Here is a 25,384-nt window from a genome sequence, read left to right on the forward strand (position 1 = left end):
TGACGCCTTAGTATCCTTTCAATTTTGCATTAGGATGACTCTATAGCAGAGGTCTACAGTGGACATAGAATAGTGCCAATGAAGGCATTCTTTAGAGCTTGAAAAGGGTAGCTTTAAGGTATATGTAAAGAGGTAATAGGAATATTTGGTGCAAGTTTGGGAAGCCTGTGATTTAATGTGCAGCTTATCCTAAAATTCTGAGATAGGTTTAAGAGTCTAGTGAAAGCAAAGAGTGATGATTTCCACTAAGGAAAGGACTAGCAAATATTGAGAAACAACTATGCATTTCTACAAAGTATGTCGGTAGAGCCATCTGATATATAGGCATAGTATAGTTGGAGGAGCCTTTGTAGAGAATATTTTTAAGTTATGACAAATTTAGAAACTGGCTTTTAGAGGTATCAGTCAAATTTTTAAATTTCACCCGACCTCAAATGATAAAGCAATAAAATTGTAAATCAGAACAAGCCATGTTAAGTTTTAATATAGTTTCTCTATTGTGACTTGATTATTTGCTTCTGGAAATTTTTGCTTAGTCTAAGAACTTAAATGAACTGGTAGGAATACCAATAAGATGATAAAGTTTAAATAACAAGCATGTTCATTTTTTGTGTATGTATCAAAATTAATTATTTTTTAAATTGATTTTGAAAAATGTTTTGGAACCTCCAAAGTGAGGCAAATGCTTAAAGCTTTCAGTTCAATTCCAGTCATTCACAGATGAGTCAAATGTAGACCAGAGAAGCAGTGCCCGGCTTCATATGACAGTTTGTTAGTAGCAGAACTTGGACTCGGCTCTAGAGTCTTTCATCACACTTTGTTATTGTCCCAAAATAAACCTAACCAGAGCCACAGTAGAGTCATATAGTTGGCTGGAAATACCCCTGAAGGTAAGTTCATCTTCCACATTTTTATAGTTGAGACATCTATGACTCAGAGAAAGTAGATGGCTTGTCCAAAGTGACAGTCAAGATTAGAACTTGGGTTTTCTGTCCCTCAGTATCATGATTTCCCTACAGTGTTATCTTGCAGCCTCCAGGCTTTGCAAGAAGCAAGATGTTACTGGCTATTTTCATTGATTATTTTTTCATTTATTGGAAAAATCTGTCTCAAAACAATTGATTACTAATGTAATTTCCATTTTTATCTTTATGCATAGCTGTCCCAGTTAAATCAGAGTTGGCTGTTGAAATTTTGGAGAAAGGCCAGGTTCGGTTTTGGATGCAGGCTGAGAAGCTGTCTAGCAATGCCAAAGTCAGCTACATATTTAATGATAAGGAAATCTTTGAAGGACCGGTAGGTTTTATGCTTTTTATATTTTTAAACATGTCATTGTCAAATACAAAGGAAAAGTGCTACTAAATTCAAATAAATTGTTTTGAAAATCACTGGGCATGGGGTGAAGAAGTATAAATCATTTCACATATAAAACAATACAGGGAAGTATAGATTGATTATTCATGTTATTCAAACTGAAACTTTTGAGAATGAAAAATGGTGCAAGTAATAATTTTTCCAGGGTAGTTATAATAAAGCAAAAGCCACAAACCCAAACTATCTCAGGCAAATCAGGAAACTCTTGAGAAGGCGCCAAAATACTTACCTGGATTCACATGTTCACATCAGAAACCCCAGAGGGAACCTTATTCTTCTGTGGAGGAAATGGCCTCTGTTGTTCCAATGGCTCAAGAAAAAAATGAAGGAAAAATATCTCTTTGCTTTTCTGGTTAAAATTCAATACATCCTTTTTGTAACAGACTTTAAAGACTCAGAAAGGACAAATGACAAATTCTTACAACTTTTCAATATACGTATTGGTTTATGCCTTTTGGTCTCTTTTTCATACTGTGTGTGTAAGTCTGTTAGTGTCTTATTTACATAGGTGAGTGTCTATATCTATATTAATATCCTTATCTATATCAACTATTTACTTTTAATGCAAGAGTGGTTTTTATAGAGTTACAACACTTGAGTCTTGTCCTCTCCACACATCAATAGGTTGAGGATTGGTTGGGCAAGTGCCCAGTGGTCCCCACAAACTTGGGTTTAGGGTCTCTGGTTCTCACCTATGCCATCATGGGTATAAAAATGGGTGTCTGAAGGATGGGAAAAAGTTATGGTTTGTGGCCATTATTTTTTTAAAGATTTATTTATGCATATAAGAACTGGGGTACAGGCCAGAGTTGTGGGGGGTGAGAGGATTCACCAGAGACAGAGTGGGGAACAGAACAGGAGACTGACTGAAATACATTGCTGAGGGGAGCAGCAGATAAGACAGGAGAGGTCTGCTGCGCCATGTGGGTACCTCCCTGGCCGGCTTGGGATCAAACTTGTGTTGCAGAGGCTGCGGATAATTTCACAGTGCTGTGCTCAACCCCCTGCACCACCAAGTAGGCCTGGTTTGTGGCCATTATTAACAACCTGTTTTTCCTTTTATCAAGATATGTACTTAAAACATTTGAGGATTCATTAGGAAGGGGGAGAATGGGTAACACAAACAACATGAAATGGTGCAGTGTACTCCTTTTCAGCCCATAAAGTAACTGTGTGTAGAACCAGAGCAAGCCACATGTGGGTCCATTGTGGTCATCTCCTTCAATTTTCAAAAATGTTGTCACAATAGCTGTGACCACCTGACCTGTGCAAAGGAAGGAAAAGTACTGTGGGCATCCCTCTCCCACCACAGCCATTGAATGTGTGTAGACATGTCCCTTTTATGCATTTACTCAGGTAGGTGTACATACTCTGTGTGCACATACACAGTGAGCTTGAAGAGCTCGTCAATGTCGTTGAAGTTGGTTCTAACCATATTTCATTAGATGGATGTTACTGTCTTAGATCAATTTCCCTGGAAGGAGAGTTTGAAATAAAGTTCCTCTTTCAAATGATTTTTTGGAGGTTAAAGGAAATAAGTTAGGGTAGGAGAAAACTAAATAAAAATGTGGTCTCTGCCGAAGACTAGCTTCCTGCAAGAGTTGCTCCGGGGCATGAATTGTACCATAGAGTTGATCGCAGGTCTAAGCCTTCATCCTGTGATATTTTGTAGGAAACATTCATCAGTCTGTTATGGAACTTGTGCTTGTCTCCCCAGGGATGAAGATATAACTTTACACTGAAGAAAAAAAAAAAAGCAATATGTTAAAAAAGTTTAATAGGGAAGTTGCAATTCATTAGGAGCAAATGGATTTCAAATGCTGTGGAAGCATTTGGATTTTTTTTTTATTCATGTATTATTTCATCAGATATTTATTGACGGCTTTGTGCCATGCATGTGCTAAATGCCAGGGATATAGCAAAGAATGAGACTAACACTTTCCTCTTGAGATCTGTAGATTTATATTATTCTTTTTTAAAATTTTTTAATTTTTACATCATTGTTCTTGTTTTATCTTTTTTTATTTTTTACAACATTTTTCATTTTTAAACAATATTTGCTTCCCCCACCCCCTCAGGAATACCCCATAGAATTTAGATTTATATTATTTGTATAACTAAAATTAATGTAATCTGAAAGGTAAAATAGAAATTTCAAAGTCTTTTGATTACATTTTATGACTTGGCTAACAAAATTTTATATATTTTTTAAAGTTTTTTATTTATTTTTGCATAGAAGAATTGGGGTATAGGCCAGAAGGGTGAGGGGTAGTGACAGAGTCAGAGACAAAGTGGGGAGCCGAACAGGTGGATCTACTGAAATACACAGCTAAGGGGAGCAGCAGGTGAGACAGGAGAGGTCTGCTGTGTCATGTGGGTTAGCTCACTGGCCAGAGATCGATCTCAGGCAGTAGAGGTGATAGCGCTGAGACTTAACCCCTAGGCAACCAGGGTGACCCAATTTTATATTTTTAAACTTAAGTGTTAGGCTAAAGTGTAATCAATTTTGGTCAAGGTCACACATTTCGCATACTATTTTCCTTTTCCTTGACATGAGTTTGAAACATTTTAAAAATATATTAACAAGAAATCTTACTATAATGATGACTCTGTAAAGTTTGTTTTTATGTCATTCAGCTTATTGTCTTCGGAATAAAGTATCCATCTTATTGATTTCTCTTTTCTTTTTCACTTTAAAGAAATATAAGATGCATATTGACCGAAACACTGGTATAATTGAAATGTTTATGGAAAAGCTCCAGGATGAGGATGAGGGATCATATACGTTCCAGATTCAAGATGGCAAAGCAACTGGCCATTCTACTCTTGTTCTCCTTGGAGATGGTAAGAATCCTACAGTACATTAACTGGATGATTTTGCTATTCCCTTTAAGGCAAAATACTCATGGTACAAAAGGGATCACATGAAAAATAGTGCAAATTGTTTCTTGATTGGATTCCAATGTTTGAAATGTAACTTTCAATTAACACTTTCCATAGTAGTATTTCATAGAAATGAAAGTTAATTTTAAAGGACACCAAATTTATCTCTGGTCCATAGGCAAGACCACACTTACATATCATTTGTAAATAAGCATTCATTATTAAAATTCTCCAGTGAAGGTTGCAGTACAACCAAGACTCTGTGTGTGTGTGTGTGTCTGTGTGTATAACATCATAGTTTGTTTCTGAGATATATATATTAAATATATTTAATAAATATACCTCGTACATATGTTAGTTTGATTCTGAGATAACAAACTATGATATTATCTTTGAGGATTAAATTACTTTGAATTACTTAAATTAAGAAAAAAGGATGCAAAAGTAGTGTGTGCCCAATCTATTAATTATACATTATAACTAGATTATAATAAGTCAGTTGTCATAAACCAAAGTAAAAGCTACCAAGATTTAAACTGTGGCATTTAACAAAACAGTAATAAGTCTAGCCTTATTTCTATATTCAATACCCAATACTGTTTCACTATTTCCTACCTTCATGAACTTTGTAAGTTATTTAAACTTTCTAGGCCTGTTTCTTCATTTAAAAACTGGAAATCAAAGAAAAATACTGGATGATTTCACTCATAGCAGGAATTTAGAAAACCTAAATAAGGGACCAAGAAAAAGACAAATTATAACAAAGTAAAAATCAAAATGAACAAGCAACTATAAACCAGAGACACACTGTGGGGTGGGGGAGGGGAAATTAGGGTCAAAATAAGGGGAGTGGAAATTGTGTGGGGACTATAAACAAGATGAAAATGCATGCATCATGCAAAAATGAAAAATGATGTAAAAAAAAAATAAATAAATACATAAATAAACAGGAAATGAGTAGGGAAGTCATGATGTATTAGTGTTATAATAATAATTATAAATCCCTCAGCAGAGTGACTGGTATGTATATTTATACCACTCAGCTCAATTTCATACTTCCTTATTTTTCAATATCTAGTTTATCAAAAGCTCCAGAAAGAAGCTGAATTCCAGCGGCAAGAATGGATCAGAAAACAAGGTAAAAATAGACAGAGATAAAAAGAAAAACTTCAATTAAAATGAATATTAAGATTTATGTTAATACTTGATACATTTTTTAAAATATGTATTACTAATGTGTATTTTTTAAAAATACTTAAAACTAAGTCTTGAACTTTTAAAATTTCACTTCAATCATAAATCATTTTAGAATTTAAGAATGAACTTTGATTTTGCACTTGTAATTAATAATGATTGCTGATGGCATTGAAATTTTGTAGGTCCACATTTTGCTGAGTATCTGAGCTGGGAAGTGACTAGTGAATGTAATGTACTATTGAAATGCAAGGTAAGAAGTAGATAAATTTTTAATATATGATACAAGGAAATAAAGATGAAATAGAATGAGGAGAAGAGGAAGATCAATTTTTCAGGTCCATTTGAACCAAAATTATAAGTGACACATCCCTACTAGTGAATGTTACTGTGTTTAGTAGATGGTAAGAAAAACTTAAAACAACATAAAAATATGGGATGGCAAGATGATTGTTCCTATTCATTAACTAAGACTTAGTTAATAAGGTTTATTTTTTTCAGTAAGAATTTTTTTTTTAGAAAGAAAAGTACCAGATGGTGTCACTTATAAGTGGAATATAGAAAAACCAGACAAAGGGTCAGACAAAGTCAAACTTTAAAATCAATCCTTGAAAGCTGATCATAGATACTGGCTTTCAGAGGAGTGGGAGAGAGGTGAGGATGGCAGTAGAGAGAACACAATGGACTTTGGTGGTGGTCCATGGGTACTCTAGTTGTGGGAGTGCTATAGTGACTTCACCTGAGGAGGGGGATCCTGTATGGTCAAAACACTGACAAGGATGTGAAAAATTGGTACTTTGATAGCAATAAATACATTTTAAACATAAATAAATGAGTTTCCTCAAAATTGCTAAGCAACTAATTTATTAAATAATAGGTGATGGAAATAAACCTCATTTTGATCATCTTTTCACAATGTATGCAGATGCTGAATAATTGTTATATACCTTAAACATTGTATAGTCCTTAAACATATACAATGTTATAGCCAATTACATGTTGACAAAACCAGAAAAAAAATTTAAAACAATTAAAAAATATTTCCCCTCTACATGTATTTGTGAGCTTCATTTTTTTAAATTTTTAGATATTTGCACTTATTCATTCTGTTGTCATTAAGTGTTCCTTTCCTGTTCCTTTGATAAAGCCATTTTTATGTGATATAGATTATAATTTAGACTGATGGGATTTGCCTTCCCTTGGCTTTCAGATTTTTATTTTTATTTAAGTCTGTATGTTAGTATATATTTATCTATTCTTTTCTTGTCTTTCATATAATTTTAAAGTCAATTTTTTTTCTGCTGGAAATAGAGTTGTTACTGATTTAGGTTTATTCATTTTTGTCTACCTTATTCTAAACTCTTTATCAATTAAAATAACTTTTGAAGATTCTTTTATCAATCTTTATCCCCTGACTGGGAAGTCAGTACTTTTTCTTCTGTCCAATGCTATATTCATAAGGGTAGTGTTCCCTATTTTGAGAATGATAATTATGGTTTTTCTTCCAGGTGGCAAATATCAAAAAAGAGACGCACATTTTGTGGTACAAAGATGAAAGGGAGATATCAGTAGATGAAAAGCATGACTTTAAGGATGGAATATGCACCCTGCTTATAACAGAGGTAGGTGCCTATAAATGTGAAATGTAATACATTAGTTCTATACCCTACATTCTTCCAAAGCACAAAGGCTAAATTCCATGTTCTTTTGTCCCAATAATTTGTAAGAACTTACTTCTAACTGTTCTAAAGATTCCTGCCTTCATGTCACCTAAAAAGCAAGTGCAGACACACAAAATCTTCTCTCTCCTTGTGATATACATGGATTTGTCAAATGTCCGAGTAAAATTGCTTGGACACCACAACTGTTTCAGAGCTACTAGTTTTTCATAATGAATGAGTGGCCAGGCAGTTAAGTGGCTCCTTTTTCTTTTGCTCTTAAGCCCCACTATAATTTGTTCTCTAAAAGTAAAGAGACAATCAGACATAGTATTCATAGGTGTTTATCTGCATTTATCTGTGATGATAAGTTTTTAATATAAAGGCAGGAAAAATAAAGATTTTGAACTTTTCAGTCTCAAATCAGCAACAGCCTTAGAGCAAGAAATCAAAACTACCAGCTGATCAAGTTCTGACGGACAGGATCATCTGTGAATGGTTCTTTGTTCACACAGCTAGGTGCTTGTTTAGTGTGTGTTTTGATGGCACTGCCATAAATCACAGGGCCTTAAAAATGCAAATACCATATACTCTGAGGCTACCAGCTGCAATGTGGCATATCTATTCCCCTTAGTTTTCCAAGAAAGATGCTGGGATTTATGAAGTTATCCTCAAAGATGACCGAGGAAAAGATAAGAGCAGATTGAAGCTTGAGGATGAAGGTCAGTCACCAACTACTGTGGTTTATTTTGTCTGTTCTATATATAGGTTACCAGAATTATGTTTGGGGCTGAAGTGACAATGTGCTGCTGATTTTTTTGTCCACAAACTTTGTTTTAATTAAAATTCCTGTAGAGAGACCTATTGTTTTATTCAAAAATACTTTACTTTTAATCTTCCTAGAAATTAAAAGTATATTTTTGATAATCAGAGAATTTATAATTCACTAGGGGTCTGTTTCCAATTTAAATCATCATTTTTATTTCAATTCTATAAAAATGCTCCAGAATCAAAAGCAACTGTGAAAAGTAGAGTCACAAAATAGTCCTTTAAGAGGTGGTGAGAAAGATTTGTATGTGAAATTCAAAATCTCTCTACTAACAAAGCAAGAAAGTAATTTCCAGTTTTCAGAGACTACTCAGGATGGACATATCATGATATTGAATCCTACGTGTGATACCTCCCACCACCAAACTTCCACTCTTGCTCCTGAACAATATCTTTAGCAGTATTGCCAACAAATATCAGAAATCTACCTTGGGTTTCACCTTCCTATTCTTGGAAAAATCAGGACTAAATGTGTTTATCATTGGACTGAATATGTTTATCATTGGACTGAATAATATCAAAGAACCTAAATGGTTAATTCATTGTGAACTGATGGCATAGATAAGAGAATTTCCTCTACTGTAAACTAAGGTTTCCTGGGACTTAAGAAGAAAGGGAGTCTGAAAGCCAAGAACCTTCTTAGAAATCTCACATGACTCTTTTTCTAGAATGTAAATAGGGTGAAAGTTAAAAAGAACTTGAGGGGGAAATATCCAAATAAGACCTGAGGTCTTCTAAAAATGGATAAAAATTGAGTTATTTCCTCAAAGAGGAATTAGTCAACAAATTCAACTTGTCAACTCTTCACCAGACAGGATATTTTTAAGAACTTGAAACTAAGTTTTTGACTTGACCTTACATTGAGCATATTTATGCTAAAACTCTATGAAATCTCTATTCACAGCCTTTAAAGAACTGATGAGTGAAGTATGTAAAGTAATAGGTAAGTTTAAATGTTCTCACAACAGTATTTCATTACTCTCCTGGTTGGGCCTACAAATGTTGAAATACGTTTTCTTCTTTCAGCTTTGTCTGCTACTGACCTGAAGATCCAGAGCACAGCCGAGGGTATCCGACTATACTCTTTCGTTACTTACTACCTGGATGATCTGAAAGTTAATTGGTCCCACAAGTAAGTAAATGGGATGTCCTTCTTATGTAGAAAGTATCTCTCCATATAGGGAAGAGAGGAGACAACATTCTGTTCCTCTCGGGTAAGGAGTCTTACTCTCAGGTCTGTGTTGATGAGAAAAAGACAGAGTGCCCAGACTATTCCTTTAATGTGAGGTTAGTGGTTTCCATCAACACCTACCTGGCAAGGCCAGTGATGGCTACAGAGCATTTGTCTTTGTGATCTGGGAAAAATCACAACTTGTGGACATCTCTATAATGTGAGCTTTGCCTCCAAATAATCATGCTTAAACACTCTCTTCTTTGCCAGGCATCAAAAGCTAGATTCCTGTACTATTTTTCTATATACAACTAACCCATGCTGTAGTCTAAACGAAACGGAGGCAGTATGTATCAACAGACACCACATTTCTCATTATTTGAATCAATGACCATTCACCAGAGAAGTCTACTGCAGAGAAATGCCCACGTTTGTTGCTACTGTCATCTGTAGAAATTGGGATAGTTTGGAATTAGCTTGTTTCTTGTCCACTGTTGGCAAGCTTTGGAGATCTCAAGATGAATATGGGAATATGTATTTTGCACTGGATTGAACCTAAATACATGTTCTATTCCAGGCTTCCTGTATGTAGGTTGTGGAGGGATTCCATTTAAGTTCATCTCTGGGGATCCAAGAATGAGCCTCTAACTTAACTCCCATTTACACACTTGACAGTGTCCTTCCCCTCTGTGCTTTCCTGAAATTTCCTGATCTGAAACACAGCAGCAGCTTGTCACAGAAATCTGATGGGGCATAGTCACCTTCAGTTCATTCCCATTTTCTTTATCAGCCCCACTGACAGTAGGTCACAGTGACATCATCAGAAAGAGGTGGATAATGATGTTTTTTTTTTGTATTTTCCCTATCCTAGACACCATATAGATGTATAAGTTAATTTAATATTCACAGCTCTATGAGAGGTATCTTAGAGATGAGGAAGCTCAGATTCAGGGAGGTGACTGAGGTCACACATCTAAGTGGTGGATGGAGGCCTGAGCCAGCACCCTGGCAGTAACCCTATGTTTTGCATTAAAAGCCTAAATCGAACAGTTAACCAGAACTGGATCTCACAAAGCAGTGATATGTGGTTTGCTTTGAAGCAACTTTACTTTTGTTTTTTTTTTTTTTTAGCAACTTTACTTTTGTATAGAACAGTGTTTTCATCATCATCATTATTAATTTCCTGAATATTAAAAGAAAAAAAGAAGTAAAATTCCAGTGTACAATGCTTAGGGTTTCATTTCTTTGTTCTGTTTCTTCCAGAACACATTTTAGGAAAGCAATTATAAGTTAAAATAGATCAAATTCTAGGAAATTCCTCTGTGACATCTAAGACATTGTAATATATCTTTTTTGAAGAATAAGAGAAGATAAATTAATTGAATCATCAATCAAAAAGCTTTACATCATCTCTAAAGAATTACTTGTTCAAAAAAGATTAGAACACTGAGTTTTGAAGAAACTATTATCAGCCAGTAATAAACTTCTTACATTACTTGATCTAATCAGCTTAATGAGTGTTTTGTGTATTCAGTGCCTGAGAAAGATTCAGGTATTAAGAAGTACTTCTCTGCCTCTATATAGGTATGTGGCATAATCGGGAAAACACTTGAAGTGGGTTTTAATTTTGATTTTACTCCTGACTTCCCTTGGATATTCAGCAAGTTTAATTTTTTCAATCTCAGGTTCCTCTCATATAAAAATAGGAGTAATAACACCTACTCTATCTCATAACACTGATGGATACAACAAGAGAAAGAAGTCTATGGTCTTTGTAAACCATCAAGTGCTTTACAAATGTAAGGAACTATCTTGTGTGTTAGCCAGAGATTAAAGAATTAAAATGGATTTATTACAGCAAAGCACAAAACTATCTGTCTTTCTAACACTCTAAGGTAAATATATTACTGAGGTTAAAGTCTTTGGATAAAGAGGAATTCCTTCACTCTACATCTTATGGCATTTTAATTTTTAGTGTCTTTTATAGAATGTAGTTTATAAGAAAATACTGAATATTTATTTGGACATTGAAGGATTTTTGGTGGAGATTTTTGTTTTTCTGTTTTTTTAAATTGATTTTGTTTATTTTTTTAACATTTTAAAAATTTATTTTTAAGTCAATTTTTAAAATTTTATATATTTCTTACATCATTTTTGCACAATATATGTATTTTCATCTTGGTTACAGTCCCCATACAGTTCCCACCACCATTGTTTTGATTCTACTCCCTTTTCACGCCCTGTAGTGTGTCCCTGGTTTATACTTGCTTGTTGATTTTGATTTTAACTTTATTATAATTAGTTTTTTTCCTGGTCCCTTATTTAGGTTTTCTCAGGTTCTGGTATGGGTGAGACCATCCGGCATTTCTCTTTATCCTTCTGGCTTATTTCACTGAGCACGATCCCTTCCAGCTCCATCCATGTTGCTGCAAATTGCATGAGTTTATCTTTTTGATGGCTGAGTAATATTCCATTGTGTATATATACCATATCATCTTGATCCAGTCATCTACTCCTGGGCATCTGGGTTGTTTCCATAGCTCACTCATTGTAAATAGTGCTGCAATAATCACAGGGATGCAGGTGCCCTTTTGAATTGATGTTTCTGTGTCCTTTGGGTAAATAACTAGGAGTGGAATTGCTGGATCATATGGAAGCTCCATCTTTAGCAGACTGAGGAATCTCCACACAGCTCTCCATAGTGGCTGGACCAGTCTGCACTCCCACCAGCAGTGCAGGAGATTTCCTTTTTCTCCACATCCTCGCCAACATTTGTTGTTGCTAGTTTTTTTAATATGTGCCATTCTCACTGGGATAAAATGGTATCTCATGGTAGTTTTGATTTGTATTTCCCTGATTACAAGTGATGTTGAACATTTTTTCATATGCCTGTTGGCCATCTGCATTTCTTCCTTGGAGAAGTTTCTTTTTAGCTCTTCTGCCCATTTTTTTTGACTGGGTTATTTACTTTGTTTTGTTGAGTCTCATCAGTTCTTGGCAGATTTTTGTCATCAATCCTTTATCATTAGTGTTGTGTGCAAAAATGTTCTCCAAATCAGTGGGATGTCTCTTTTTTTTGGTTACTGTCTCTTTTGCTGTACAGAAGCTCTTTTTTTTATAATAAATTTTATTTTTATATTCCCCATACAATTGCAAGCCCCCCATTCTGACCCCAATCCCTCCCCTTCCGCCCCCCACCCCCCAAAAATTGTCTCTGGTTCATAGTTTTTTGTCGATTTTGATTTTCACTTTCTTATAGTTATTCATTTTCCAGAAGCTCTTTAATTTGATGTAGTCTCAGCTGCTTATCTTTGCCTTCGCTGTCACTGCTTTGGGTGACATGTGTTTAAAGATGTTACTGAGATGTATGTCATGTAGTGTTTCGCCTATATTTCCTTCTATATGTTTTATGGTTTCAGGTCTTATATCTAGTTCTTTAATCCATTCTGAGTTGGTTTTTGTGCATGGTGTGAGGTAGTTGTCAAGCTTCATTCTTTTGCACGTAGCGACAGTTTTCCCAGCATCATTTATTGAGCAAACTTTCTTTGCTCCAGTGCATATTCTTTGCTCCTTTGTCAAAGATTAGTTGACCATAAATCTGTGGGTTTATTTCTGCATTTTCTATTTGGTTTCATTGGTCTGTGTGTCTGTTCTTGTTCCAATACCATGCAGTTTTGATGATTATGGCTTTGTAGTATAGTTTGAAGTCTGGGAGTGTGATACCTCCATTCCCTTCTTTTTTTTTTTTCAGGAGAGCTTTGGCTCTTTGGGGTTTTGGGTGGCTCCATGTGAATTACATCAATAATTGTTCTATTTCTTTGAAGAATGACATTGAAATTTTGATTGGAATAGCATTGAATCTATAAATTGCTTTTGGTAGGATGGCCATTTTGATATGTTAATTCTTCCAATCCATGAGCAGGGATGTCTTTCCGTTTCTTTGTGTCTTCTTCTATTTCCTTTAACAGTGTTTTGTAGTTTTCTTTGTATAGGTCCTTTACTTCTTTTGCTGGGTTTATTCCCAAGTATTTGATTTTTTTGTTTCAGTAATAAAAGGGGTGGTTTTCTTGATTTCTTCAGATTTATTGTTTGTGTATAGGAAGGCTACTGATTTTTATGTGTTGATTTTGTATTCTGCTACTTTACTAAATTGATTGATTAGTTTGTTTAGTTTTTCTGTGGAGTTTTTGGGGTTCTCTCTATATATTATCATGTCATCTGCAAATAGTGATAGTTTGACTTCTTCCTTCTCCCTATTTGGATTCCTTGTACATCGTTCTCTTGTCTTATTGCTCTGGCTAGGGCTTCCAGTATTATATTGAAAAGCAGTGGTGAGAGTGGACATCCTTGTCTTGTTCCAGATCTTAATGGAAATGCTTTCAGCTTTTCACCATTGAGAATGATATTGGCATGGGCTTGTAATATATGGCTTTTATGATGTTGGGGTATGTTCCTTGTATCTCGAGAATTTCAAGAGCCTTTATCATAAATGGGTGTTGTACTTTGTCGAAAGCTTTTTCAGCATCTATTAATATTATCATATGGTTTTTGTATTTCTTTTTGTTGATGTGTTGGATTACACTGATTGATTTTCAGATGTTGAACCATCTTTGTGTCCTGAAATAAATCCTACTTGTTTGTGGTGAATTATCTTATGGATACATTGTTGGATTCTGCAAGCTAAAATTTTATTGAGGATTTTTGCATCAGTGTTCATCAGAGAGATTGGCCTGTAGTTTTCTTTTTTTGCGTTGTCTTTGTTGGGTTTTGGTATTAGTGTAATGTTGGCTTCATAGAATGTATTTAGTATTATCTCTTCCTTCTCAATTTTTCGAAAGAGTTTGTGAAGAATAGGCACTAGTTTGTTTCTGAATGTTTGGTAGAATTCATTTGTAAATCCATCTGGTCCTGGGCTTTTTTGTTTTGGGGGAGGGTTTTGATTACCATTTCAGTTTCACATAGGTGTTCTATGTCTTCTTTATCTAGCTTTTGGTGATTGTAGAGTTGTAGAAATTTGTCCATCTCTTCTAGATTGTTGAGTTTGTTTGCATATAACTGTTCATGGTAGTTTCTGATTATTCTTTTGATCTCTGCTGTGTCTGTTGTGATTTTTCCTCTTTCATTTGTGATCCTATTTATTTGTGTTTTTCCTGATTTTTCCTTTGTGAGTCTGGCTAGGGGTTTGTCCATTTTATTTTTTATTTATTTATTTAATTTTTTAAAGATTTATTTATTTATTTATTTATACAAGCACTGGGTACAGTCAGAAGCGCGGGAGGGTGAGAGAATTCACCAGAGCCAGAGTGGGGAGCAGAGCAGGCAGAAGGACCGAAGTACACTGCTGAGGGGAGCAGCGGGCGACAGGAGAGGTCTGTGTGCCATGTGGGACCCTCCTCCAGTGGCCATGGCCGGGGAGCAGCCAGGGATCGAACAGGCGCTGCAGAGGCTGCGGGCAGCTTCGCAACCCAGTGCTCAACCCCTGCGCCACCGGGGAGGCCCCATTTTATTTATTTTTTAAAGAACCAACTTTTGGTTTCATTGATCTTTTGGATTTTTTTTTAGTTTTTATTTCATTTATTTCTGTTTTGATTTTTTATTATTTCCTTTCTTCTACTGGTTTTAGGGTTTTTTTTTTTCTTGTTCTTTTTCTAGTTCTTTGAGATGTGAGATTAGGTTGTTTCTTTGAGTTCTTTCTTGTTTCTTGATGTGAGCCTGTATTGCTATGTATTTTCCTCCTATTACTGTTTTTGCTGCATCCCATACATTTAGGAAATTGGTGTCCTCCTTGTCTTTCAACTCAAAGTATTTTTTTAATATCTTCTGTGATCTCCTCGTTAGTCCAGTGGTCTTCCAGTAGTGTGGGTTTCAATCTCCATGAGGTAGGAGGATTCCTTGCCTTCTTTTTATGTTTTATTTCTAGTTTGATGCCTTCATGGTCAGAGAAGGTAGTTGGTATGATTTCAATCTTAGTGTATCTGTTCATGTTTGTCTTGTGTCCAGTATGTGATCAATCCTGGAGAATGATCTCTGTGTGCTTGAGAAAAATGTGTACTCAGATTTTTTTGGGTGTGGTATTCTATAGATGTCTGTTAAGCCCAAGAGGTCTAGATCCTTATTTAGAGCTTTAGTGTCCTTAGTTATTTTTTGTCTTGTTGATCTATCCATTGTTGATAGTGGTGTGTCAAAGTCTCCCACTACATATGTGTTTTCTCTGATGTCTGTTTTCAGAGGTGATAAAGTTGTCTCTTTGGTGAGCTCCTTCTGGGATGTCGGAAGCTCTGACTGTGGGGACATCCCTTTCTCAGTTCCACACAGTTTTGGTGAGGTCCAGAGGTGAAGTTCCTTATTGTAAAGGTGGTGCATCTGGGACTGTGCTCCCTTGCCCCCTCGGTCTGCCCCAGCAGTGGCTGGATCCTCCTCTGGGTTCCAGCTCCCAGAGTCGCGGGGCTTGGCTTGGCTTGTGAGGGGATTTAGCTCACCTCTGACTATGGGGACAGCCTTTTATCAGTTCCACACAGTTTTGGTGAGGTCCGGAGGCAAAATTCCCTGTTTCAAAAATGGCGCATCTGGGTCCTTGCTCCCCTACACCCTTGGTCTGCCCTGGCGGTGGCTGGGTCCCCCTCTGGGCTCCAAATCCCAGAGTCATGGGGCCTAGCTTGTGAGGGGTTTTAGCTTACCTGTGACTGTGGGGACAGCCTTTTCTCACTTCCTCAGTTTGTTTATTATAACTGCAAATGTAGTGCATGTTTGTTTTGGAGATACAGTTATAATATCATTTTACAAATTAGAAAATTTATATCATATCAATTTTCCTAGCCACTGTAGGAACATTTGGGGTACTTCCTTCCAGTCTTTTCTCTATGCCAATTGTTGTAATAGTTTATGTTTATCTCTTTTCTCACATGTTTATAAACTCTTCATAAAGTTCCTTTGACTATCACTGAAAAGACATCTACTTGACCTTTTTCTTAGTTTATCTGTAACAGTAACAATTCTAGGTGGTCAGATTACAAAACAAAGGGTCTATTTCTTTTTATACTCTTGTAAAAGAATACATCCCATGGATCTGCTTGTTACCTCCATGGAATACTGAGAAACTCACATCCAGGGACAGATGTTTGTCTTGGCAGCAACTCTGCTTTTCATTTAACTGTTAGCCTTACTTCTAAGCACACATTTCCATCTGTGTGAAATAGCTTTGTAGTCACGTATGTCAATAGATGTCAGCTACAGATAAACCTCCATAACTGTTTTTGACTAGCTAATAAAATCTGATTTATAGACACAGACCAAGTGCATGAAATATGCAGTACCACAATATGTACACTGTGTTTTCACTTTAAAGATTTCCTTAATCTTACAAATAAACCCAAGCAAAACCAAATATAATTAATACCACAGTAGTATTGGTGTTGCTGTCTGCCTGTGATCCCAGACTGCCACTGGGAGTTAAATATGCAGACTGTTAGACCCTTTGACACCCTCGACCCCAGGCCTTAAAGTCCAAGGTCTGTGCTTCAGGGTTCATGATTTCTCTGAAGCAGAATAACACATGTGGATTTCATGTTATTTGAAAGTCTATAAAACTTTATGGTAAGACCCTCCATAAGAGATAAAGTAAAGGTCAGTTCTGGATGAAAGCAAAGACTAATGAAAGTTTCTTTGATTCCAACAGCGGAACTCCTATTAAATACACAGACAGAGTTAAGTGTGGGGTCACTGGGGAGCAGCTCTGGCTGCAGATCAATGAACCCACTCCAAATGACAAAGGGAAATATGTAATGGAGCTCTTTGATGGCAAAACTGGACACCAGAAAACAGTGGATCTTTCTGGACAAGGTAAATGAATATTCTGCACAATAGAACTTAACTGTGGAGTGGACTTTTTAAAAAGCCTGAAGGGGAGTAAGAGGTCATGACGTTTGGCTTTGAAAGATAATGAGAGACTTTGATAAAGTTGCTTAAACTCAGCTGTGGTGGTAAAGCAATAATTCAGTGACAAAGAGGAGACAGTAAACGGAGAGAAAGCACTGCTTTTTCAAGATGTTTACAAAGAAAGGCAGCTGGATTTACAATCACTTGAGAAAGAAGAAACATTGAAAAAGAATCACTTTATGTTGATTGAAATTTGAGCATGTTCCAATACTTCACGAAGTCAGTTGATTTGGAAGGACTGAAGATGTGAGGGAAGGGGAATCATTGATGAAACCAAAGTCCTGAAGAATGAAAGGTTTGAGATCAAGGGAAGAGGGAATTTGGTAACTTTGGGAGGAAGCAAGGATACCCTTTCTTCAGAAACTAGAGGAAAATAAATTTGAATAATCAAAGACAAATGAGAATAGAAAGAAGTTGGAAAAATTGCGCCCTATGACCCTCAGATTCCTGTTCATCTGCTGAGACAATAAGGGGTTTGGGGGAGAAGAGGATACAAGATAATAAACAATGCAGACAATGTCTTTCCATCTAAGACCAATAATGATGTAAAGTTACTAAATTCTTTAAGTTAAAGATGCATAAATTAATAAAAAGTAAAAAACATGGCACCATTTCTCCCTTTCCTAATACCATAGTCTTCCTTTATATATTATTTCCTAATGAAATAAAATAGTCTGTATGAAGTTATAAAGGAGACAGTGGCTTGATTTCCCCCCCTTCTTATATATTAAAATACAATCTAAGTATGCCATAACTCCTCATTTTTTTAATCATCACAAAGTAAATTCCTAACTTAGAAGCAGCTACCTTGAGTTGTTTTGCACTGACCCTCATACCCCTCTCCCTACTCACCCACCATGACTGCAAAGACTAGTTAAAGGATCTCTCTGCAGGGAAGGAGAGTGGCTACCCCCAAGAGACTCACACACATGCAGTGATAAACACTTTGCAGTCCATAAAACACTTTGGACACAATAAAAAAAGAGAAGTGGTAGATAAATTTAAACTTTTTTAAAAATCATTTTGGCCCACCAAAGCTTATTTAATTTCCCTCTCTCATATTCTGGGTTTTCTCACCAGTATTTTTGCTGCCACCAAATACAGATTATCTCTGTCATGCCCACCTCTAGCTCAGTGTGGCCTGGACTAAAAGAAGTGTGAAGGAACGTGAGTCTCCTTTGGTCTAACTGGTCTACCTTGAGAGACTTTAAGCTTAATTTATGCTTACTTTCCTCATTTGTAAAAGAAAGTTGGCAAACTTGTGTTATGTAAGTATTTTCTAGACTTAAAATGTGAGCCTAAGACCACCAAGTTGCTTAAAGACAAGGTGAGAAAGATTTTAAAAGCTGCCTTTTTGCTGAAGTCTTCAAAGTGGCTTAATTCTGTAGGCTCAGGGGAAAGAAATTAGAACTCTATAGCTCTTATTTCCTTGTCTATCTCTAATCTCATCTCCAGTAGGACATAGAAACATTGCTTCAGGCAAGCACTGGCACAAACTGTGACTATAGTAACTCTTGCTCTTTCATACAAATAAATGGGCCAGACAACATAACATGTAACTGTCTAGCTAAGAGGCTATGGCATGTGGTATGACTAATTAAGAGAAAAGCTTTTCTGATGCTGGATGCTTATTAGACAACCAACTTTTACTTGAAACAGAACTTTGTTCCCATTTTATCTTTGGTGGAACTAATCTTTGCCTTTCTATTAGAAGGGATAAAGGTCTCTCACTGAGTTGAAACCTTCCAAATTCACTATTTCATATTTTCTACCTAGAAAGTATTTACGTCTCTTGTTAGGTCCATCAAGTTGTAACGTGAACTCACAGGCACAGTCTCAGTCAAGTCAGCCTAGCTGTGTCTGGGCTGGTCACGTTGACCTGATATTGTGGTTTTTTAATCAGTCCCTTAATGTTGTCAATTCTGTGTAAGAAAATTCTAACTTCTCTTTTTCTTCCTTCTTGAAGCATATGATGAAGCCTTTGCTGAATTCCAGAGATTAAAGTAAGTCCCTTTTTCCTAGCAACTGCCTATGTGTGCTCCCTCACCTGTGGGTCAGAGAGGGGCTTTTATTTTTTTTTTTAATTTTTAAAGGTTTGTTTATGCATATAAGAGCTGTGGTATAGGCCAGAGGTGTGGGGGTGAGAGGATTCATCAGAATGGGGAGCAGAACAGGCAGACTGACTAAAATATACTGTGGAGGGGAGCAGAGGGCGAGACAGGAGAGGTCTGCAGCACCATGTGTGTTTCTCCCTGGCTGGCCGGGGATCGAACTCGTGCTTCAATGGCTGCCCATAGCTTCATAGGTTGCGTCTTAACCCCTTGTGGCACTAGGGAGCCCCAGAGAGGGTTTTTATCTCGGCCTTTGCAGTAAAAGCATTTTCCATTGCTTCATAGAGGAACAAAATTGTCTCTGAGGCAATGAAATGCAGTCAGTGTTAGCTACTTTAAAGAGGCACTAAAACAGAATTCTTCTTTCTTTGTGTGTCTATTTGTTTCTTTCAACTACAGACAAGCTGCCATTGCTGAGAAAAGTAAGTAAACCTTGCACTCCGGGCATACTTTCAAAATTTGATTTTGCTGTTGTGCTTAGAGTTGGAGGAGAGTAAAAGTTCTTTCTTTCCTTCTTTTTTTTTTAATATTAAGTGCTCTACATGTTTTTATTTAGTCTCTTAAGTAAGGATATATATGAAAGGAAGGTCTCAAGTCACATTATAAGAATTTCACCCAACTCTTGCCTTGAGCTCCCACTCAGACATCTTGAGAAATGTACTGACTAGATATCACACAACAGGTGATTAATCACTTGCAGCAGGCACAATGTTACCAGAAAAATTTATATACATTAAAGAAAAAATAAGAAACTTTGTGAATTTCACATTAGGTAAGTTACTGACACTGGTGTCCTGACAAGTTTTCCCACATATTCCCAAGACCTCCTGTAGAGTAGAAGATGCCAATAAGGCCTCCTTTTGTTTCAATGGACACCACCTGAGTGAACAAGCATCTGACTCTCATATCTATATACCCAGAATTATGCTTGCTACTAACTTCTGTCAAATGTTTGTGTCACATATAATGACCTAGAAGAGCTCAGAGTCTTACAGGATCCCAGGGGTCATGAGCTAATCCATCACAATAATCCAGGTTCCTTCTCAGTGTGGGAAGCTGACTTTGAAAATTGTTTAGGGTTAAAACTGTAGAGTCAATCTAAACTCAAAGGAAATGACTCAGAGGTTTCAGGATGGGATTTTCACCTTTGACATGCACTGCTTTCCTCCCACCTTCCTCCTCCCCTTTCCCTGCCATCTGCCATCAGTTTCCCCACCCCCAATCCCACCTCGGTTTGGAGACTACAGCTAGTGTAAACGGGGCAGAGACCAGCGCCAGGGGCATGGTTAGGAGCGTCTCAGAGCCCATGGGATGGGAGGGAGCATTTACTCCTTGTTCACAAGCAAAGCTAGTGTCCACAGTAGTTGTTGGCCTCTCCAGACTCTTAAAATTTCCTGTGGGCAAAAGAGTCTACCTCCCTTCTGGTTCCTGAAATCTTTCCTGAGATTGCTGATCACAGCAGCTTAGAGTTGAAAGAGAACTTAGAGCCCTTCTAGTTTTGTGTTTTTAAAATTTTATAAGGCCTGGAATACTTAATTCAAACTACCAAGACATGAGAAAGGGAAGATCTCTAGGAAAGGTCTCAAAGAAAACCCACACCTGCATGGCCCTCCAGATCTCCCTGGCACAGAGCCTCTGGTTGTGAAAATTTTCCTATTCATAGGGAAGCCCATGCAAGTGGTCAAGCTGGGCCTGGAGGCTCTTCATGGAGGTCTGCTCTACCACCCTGAGCAGAACTGCAGCAGCACCAGGGCTGAAAATAATCATGAAAATAGGGGAGCAGGTCTTGATATGACAAAGCAAGCTCAAGCTGATGTTTTAGGTAGAGATATGGGCACCTGAGTGCATGAAATATCTGTATGAAGGATTAACATGCAAAACCAATTGATTATTTTCTTATTTTGCATATTGAAGGCAGGTATAATATAACTGTAACAAGCAGAAAACTCAATTGAAAAATTAGTCCCTGAAGTGGTTGATAAATGTGATCTTTGGCTCTCATCATTTTAGTGACTGACCACAAATGTCTATGCTTACAGATCGTGCCCGGGTGTTGGGTGGGCTCCCTGACGTCGTCACCATCCAGGAGGGCAAGGTAAGCATAGAGTAAGTGCTTTTCTCCCCACTTCTGCCACTTGAAATGGGTTTCAGTGCCCCAGACTTTGCTGCTTCTTTTAAGATATACTTACCAACGTCTTCACTTTATGGCATGGTTGTTCATAATTGACATGAGAATTGCCAAGGCCATGGTTTAAAATGCTGCCTATTATTCAATCATCTTAATGTTTTGTAGGCCTAGCATGAGGATGCATGTTTGCTGATGTGGGCATATTTAAACCACTTAGTATCTTTCCAGAGTTACCCTTTAAAATCTTAAGATGTGGAAAGTGTTTAGTGAAAACTATGTCACAGATATAATTAAAGAAAGGAACAACTTAAATGGCTGTCCTATTAAATACCTCATCTTTGAAAGGAAATATGCTATTCCATGAATTTTGATAGATTCTGCTTCTGTCAAAAACTTAGTTTTTTCTTTTGTTTTTAAACTGGGGTTTCCTCACTTCATCATAGTCTCTGAAAAGTCATGAGTACGGTTTCTAACTTGGATTCACTTTCTTCATCCCTATGTTTCATTAAGATAAGTTTAATATCCCAGTCATGAGGAAGGAGCATTTGTAGTGGAACAAAATCTTTTCTTACCTCTAAAAGGGAAACAAAAACATATAATAGGTGGTTGGAACTAAGGTGATAAAACAAGATGTATGGGAATGCTCTGGCCAAAGACAAGTTTCATTTGACTCTGTTTCTCCTTTCTGGGTGGGAAATAATGACCACAGTTGACTTTAAGCTCAACTGTGTATGTTTGCTTTTGTTTTTAAATTATGTTTTCCATTTTCCTCACTTAATGAGATTCAAAATATTCAACTTAACTGTGTCATAGTAAGACTTAGGAAAGAGAATGTATGTAAAACACTTGGTTACTTATACATCAGCTATTAAGTATGGATAATAATTTTCCATGATGCTTAAAGTATTTGGTAGTTTGGTTTTGTTAACAGTTAACACAGGTAATCACAGTTACCAAAATCACACCTGCTCTCCTTGGATAAGTTTAATGGCAAGAGCTCAACACATACTTTTTTTGATGAAATGGATTTGTAGAATAATTAATCATGGAAAAAATCAGATTTCTTAAGCTACCCTCACTCATACAGAAAAGGCAAAAAATGATCATGTAACATGCTGTAGAAGAGATATTTAGAAAGATATCCTTCCCTCTGTATATTGTGAGACCTACTTTTCCCCCTCAAAATATGTAGATTTCAGTAAGAAAAATGGAAAAATGGAATTTAAAATGTGAAGTTAATTCAACATCATTGGCCATCTGTGAAATGCAAATTAAAACTCCTCCGAAATATCACAACACACCTTTAAGAATAGCTGTTCTACTATGGAGCTGTTCTGAATTCTCAAAAGGGCATTATGGTACAAGCAGTCCGTTTTTGACAGAAATGTTGTTATGTTGCACATGACTGTACATCCAGCATTACATGGGACAAACTTCTTTTTATTGAAGTAGCATTGCTTATAATATTATATTTGTTTTAGGTGTTCATCGTTGAGAATAGCATGTGTATATACTACATTAAGTTAACCCCTAAAAGTTCAAATCTATCCTCCAAATCTATGCCATTGTCCCCTCCATCCCCTGATTTACTCATCCTCCTTCTCCCTTTGAGACAAATGGTTGAGAAATGCAGTAACTTAGATGAATCTGCAAGGAAATATACTACATAAAAAAGGCAATCCTGAGAGGTTATGGATTGTGTGATGTTATTTATATGTTTTTGAAATTAAAAAAAATTAGAACTGGAAAACAGATATGCGGTAGTCAGCAGTTAGGAATGGGGGTGGGGTGGAAGGTGGGAAGTGGGGGGGGGTGGTTACAAGAAGGCATGTTGAGTGATACCTGGGTCGGGGGGCGGTAAGAAATATTCTTTTTATTTACTGAGATGGTGGATACACAAATCTAGATATAGACTAGACCAGATGAGCACAGGTGAGGCTGGGGAAGTTAAAGAATATCAAATGGACATGTCAATGTCAGTGTACTAGTTGCAATGTTAGACTATAGTTTTTTAAGATGTTAACTGGGAGAAGCTGGGAAAAGATAAGGATCTCTATTATTTCTTGCAACTGTTTATGAATCTACAAGTATCTTTAAAAATTTTTTTCAACAAAAAGATAAAGTTAGAGGCCTAAGCATTGCTCTTTTAGAATTAGGGATTTCAATCCAGCTGGGAACATAATAAAATGTTAGGAAATAGGAATACATCTTGGTAGAGCACCTTTGCAAGTGTGACAGATCGGGTGGTATTTGGGTAAAAAATAAAAGGTGGAAGATAAAATTTGAAAATTCGTCACATTATCTGAAGCAACTGTTGGGTTTCTGCTTCTGGGCTCTGCAAGCAGATGAGATGCAAAAGTGAGCAGGTGGTAATTATGACAATGAGATTTCTCTACTAAGAGTCCAAAATGCCACATTAGAGCAAGAGGCATCTGTGAGTTTATAAAAACAAGAGTAGAGATGGGACCTCAAAGCAATCTCCTTCATGTGACTTTCATGATAAATATTCTGATGCCAGAAAGCCAAGGGCCTAAAGAAACCTACTCATGTTTGATTTTGAACTGTAACCCCCATTGGCATGCAAACAGAACAATTTATGCCTGATCTAGGAGGTTTATATTTATCCTTCCTCTGATCATGCCAACCTTCCTGGAGGATTCTTGAAGTTGCGTGTTAAAGCTGACTTATGTCCTTTGTTTTCACAAAACCTGTTTTGCAGGCACTTAATCTCACTTGCAATGTGTGGGGCGACCCGACTCCAGAGATCTCCTGGATGAAGAACGAGAAGCCCCTGGTCCCAGATGACCACTGTAACGTCAGGTTTGAGGCCGGCAAAACCGCATACTTCACCATCAATGGCGTGAGTACCTCCGACTCTGGCAAATACGGGCTGGTTGTGAAGAATAAGTATGGCTCAGAGACAAGCGACTTCACTGTGAGCGTGTTCATCCCGGAGGAGGAAGCAAGGAAGGCCACTTCACAACCCCAGAAAGGCAACGCGATGCCCAAGTGAGAGGATTGTGCCGGAGTGTGTGTGAAGAGTTGTCTTGTGTGCAAATGGTTTGGGCTAAGGGTAAAGAAATCCTCATGTTTCCTACTCCCTGTTTTGTGCTCATTTAGTGGGGGGTGGAAATTGTCAAATCATTGATTCATATAAAAGAGTACCAACTAATGATATATTAATTTTTTTTCTTTATCTACAATTTATGTGTTAAGAAAACCACTGTTAGCACAGCTATTAGGAAACAATTTTAAGGAAAAGACCAGAACTGAGCTAGAGGGACATGGGATGATGGTCAGAGTGCAGATGAATGTGTTGTGGAACAGTTTGGACTTGGCAAGGCTTTTGCCAGTAAGCTCCATGGATTCCGACTATACTTCAGCAGCCTGTCAAGTCAGAGACAAGTTGTTTAGCCAACAGTATGTCTCATGTTGTTTTGAAAGTGATGTGCATTTTGTTGGTGGTCTTGTGATGTGGAACCTCTCAGTATTAATAAACAGTTCACACACCTCTCCTCTTCCCCAGCCATGTTTCTTCTGTTTGACTTCTCATTTGGGTGGCCTCTTCTGTCTCTTTCTCATCACTTCTTGTGTCACATCTTCTGATTTAAATTCCTTTGGTTTAAGTTAGTACTTTCATAACATGTCAACTAAGTCGTCCCAGGTAGATTGATGTTCAGAGGTATGAAATTGCTGGCACTGTTCAGCTGGAACCCTACTCTACAATCAACTTGATTCCACTGTTAAAATGGAATCAAAGTAAGTGAATATATGTCAGTTAAGGATAAGATGATGTGGGGTGTCTAGTGCCAGAACTGGCAACTAAGGGCTCAAACCAAGAAGAAAGTTCAGAGCACTGCCATCATTGAGACCTGTCCTTCCTTGCAGAGCTTTCACAGACAGTATTCTGCCTTTAGGAATGTTGTTTCTTCCTCACTTTTACACCCCAACCAGCACACACACACTCACATACCAATGGAGGAAAATAATAAGAGTGAAAGATTCCCCCCTCCTTTCTCCTGCTAAGGATCAGGGATGAGACAACAGATTCCCTTATACAGCTTGAAAGGGCATCTGCACATCATCTTGGCAGTTTGGGACT

At 37.0% G+C, this 25,384-nt stretch overlaps 1 protein-coding gene across 1 annotated transcript in view; it reads left to right on the top strand.

Annotated features, from left to right (window-relative positions):
• Positions 1–24,295, top strand: part of MYOM1 (myomesin 1) — a gene marked incomplete at its 3' end in the record, with an annotated part of 128,597 nt that extends 104,302 nt beyond the window's left edge. The window contains exons 25-37 of the mRNA XM_084252679.1: positions 1,160–1,296; positions 4,074–4,218; positions 5,336–5,395; positions 5,637–5,704; positions 6,960–7,073; positions 7,744–7,831; positions 8,842–8,880; positions 8,964–9,069; positions 16,784–16,947; positions 19,010–19,046; positions 19,554–19,576; positions 21,194–21,249; positions 24,002–24,295. Of these exons, the coding sequence (XP_084108805.1) occupies positions 1,160–1,296; positions 4,074–4,218; positions 5,336–5,395; positions 5,637–5,704; positions 6,960–7,073; positions 7,744–7,831; positions 8,842–8,880; positions 8,964–9,069; positions 16,784–16,947; positions 19,010–19,046; positions 19,554–19,576; positions 21,194–21,249; positions 24,002–24,295 (1,331 nt within the window). The remainder of the gene's footprint in view (positions 1–1,159; positions 1,297–4,073; positions 4,219–5,335; positions 5,396–5,636; positions 5,705–6,959; positions 7,074–7,743; positions 7,832–8,841; positions 8,881–8,963; positions 9,070–16,783; positions 16,948–19,009; positions 19,047–19,553; positions 19,577–21,193; positions 21,250–24,001) is intronic.
• Between the last annotated feature and the right edge of the window lie 1,089 nt (positions 24,296–25,384).

Source organism: Talpa europaea, assembly GCF_964194135.1.
Source record: "Talpa europaea genome assembly, chromosome: 13".
Taxonomy (NCBI): domain Eukaryota; kingdom Metazoa; phylum Chordata; class Mammalia; order Eulipotyphla; family Talpidae; genus Talpa; species Talpa europaea.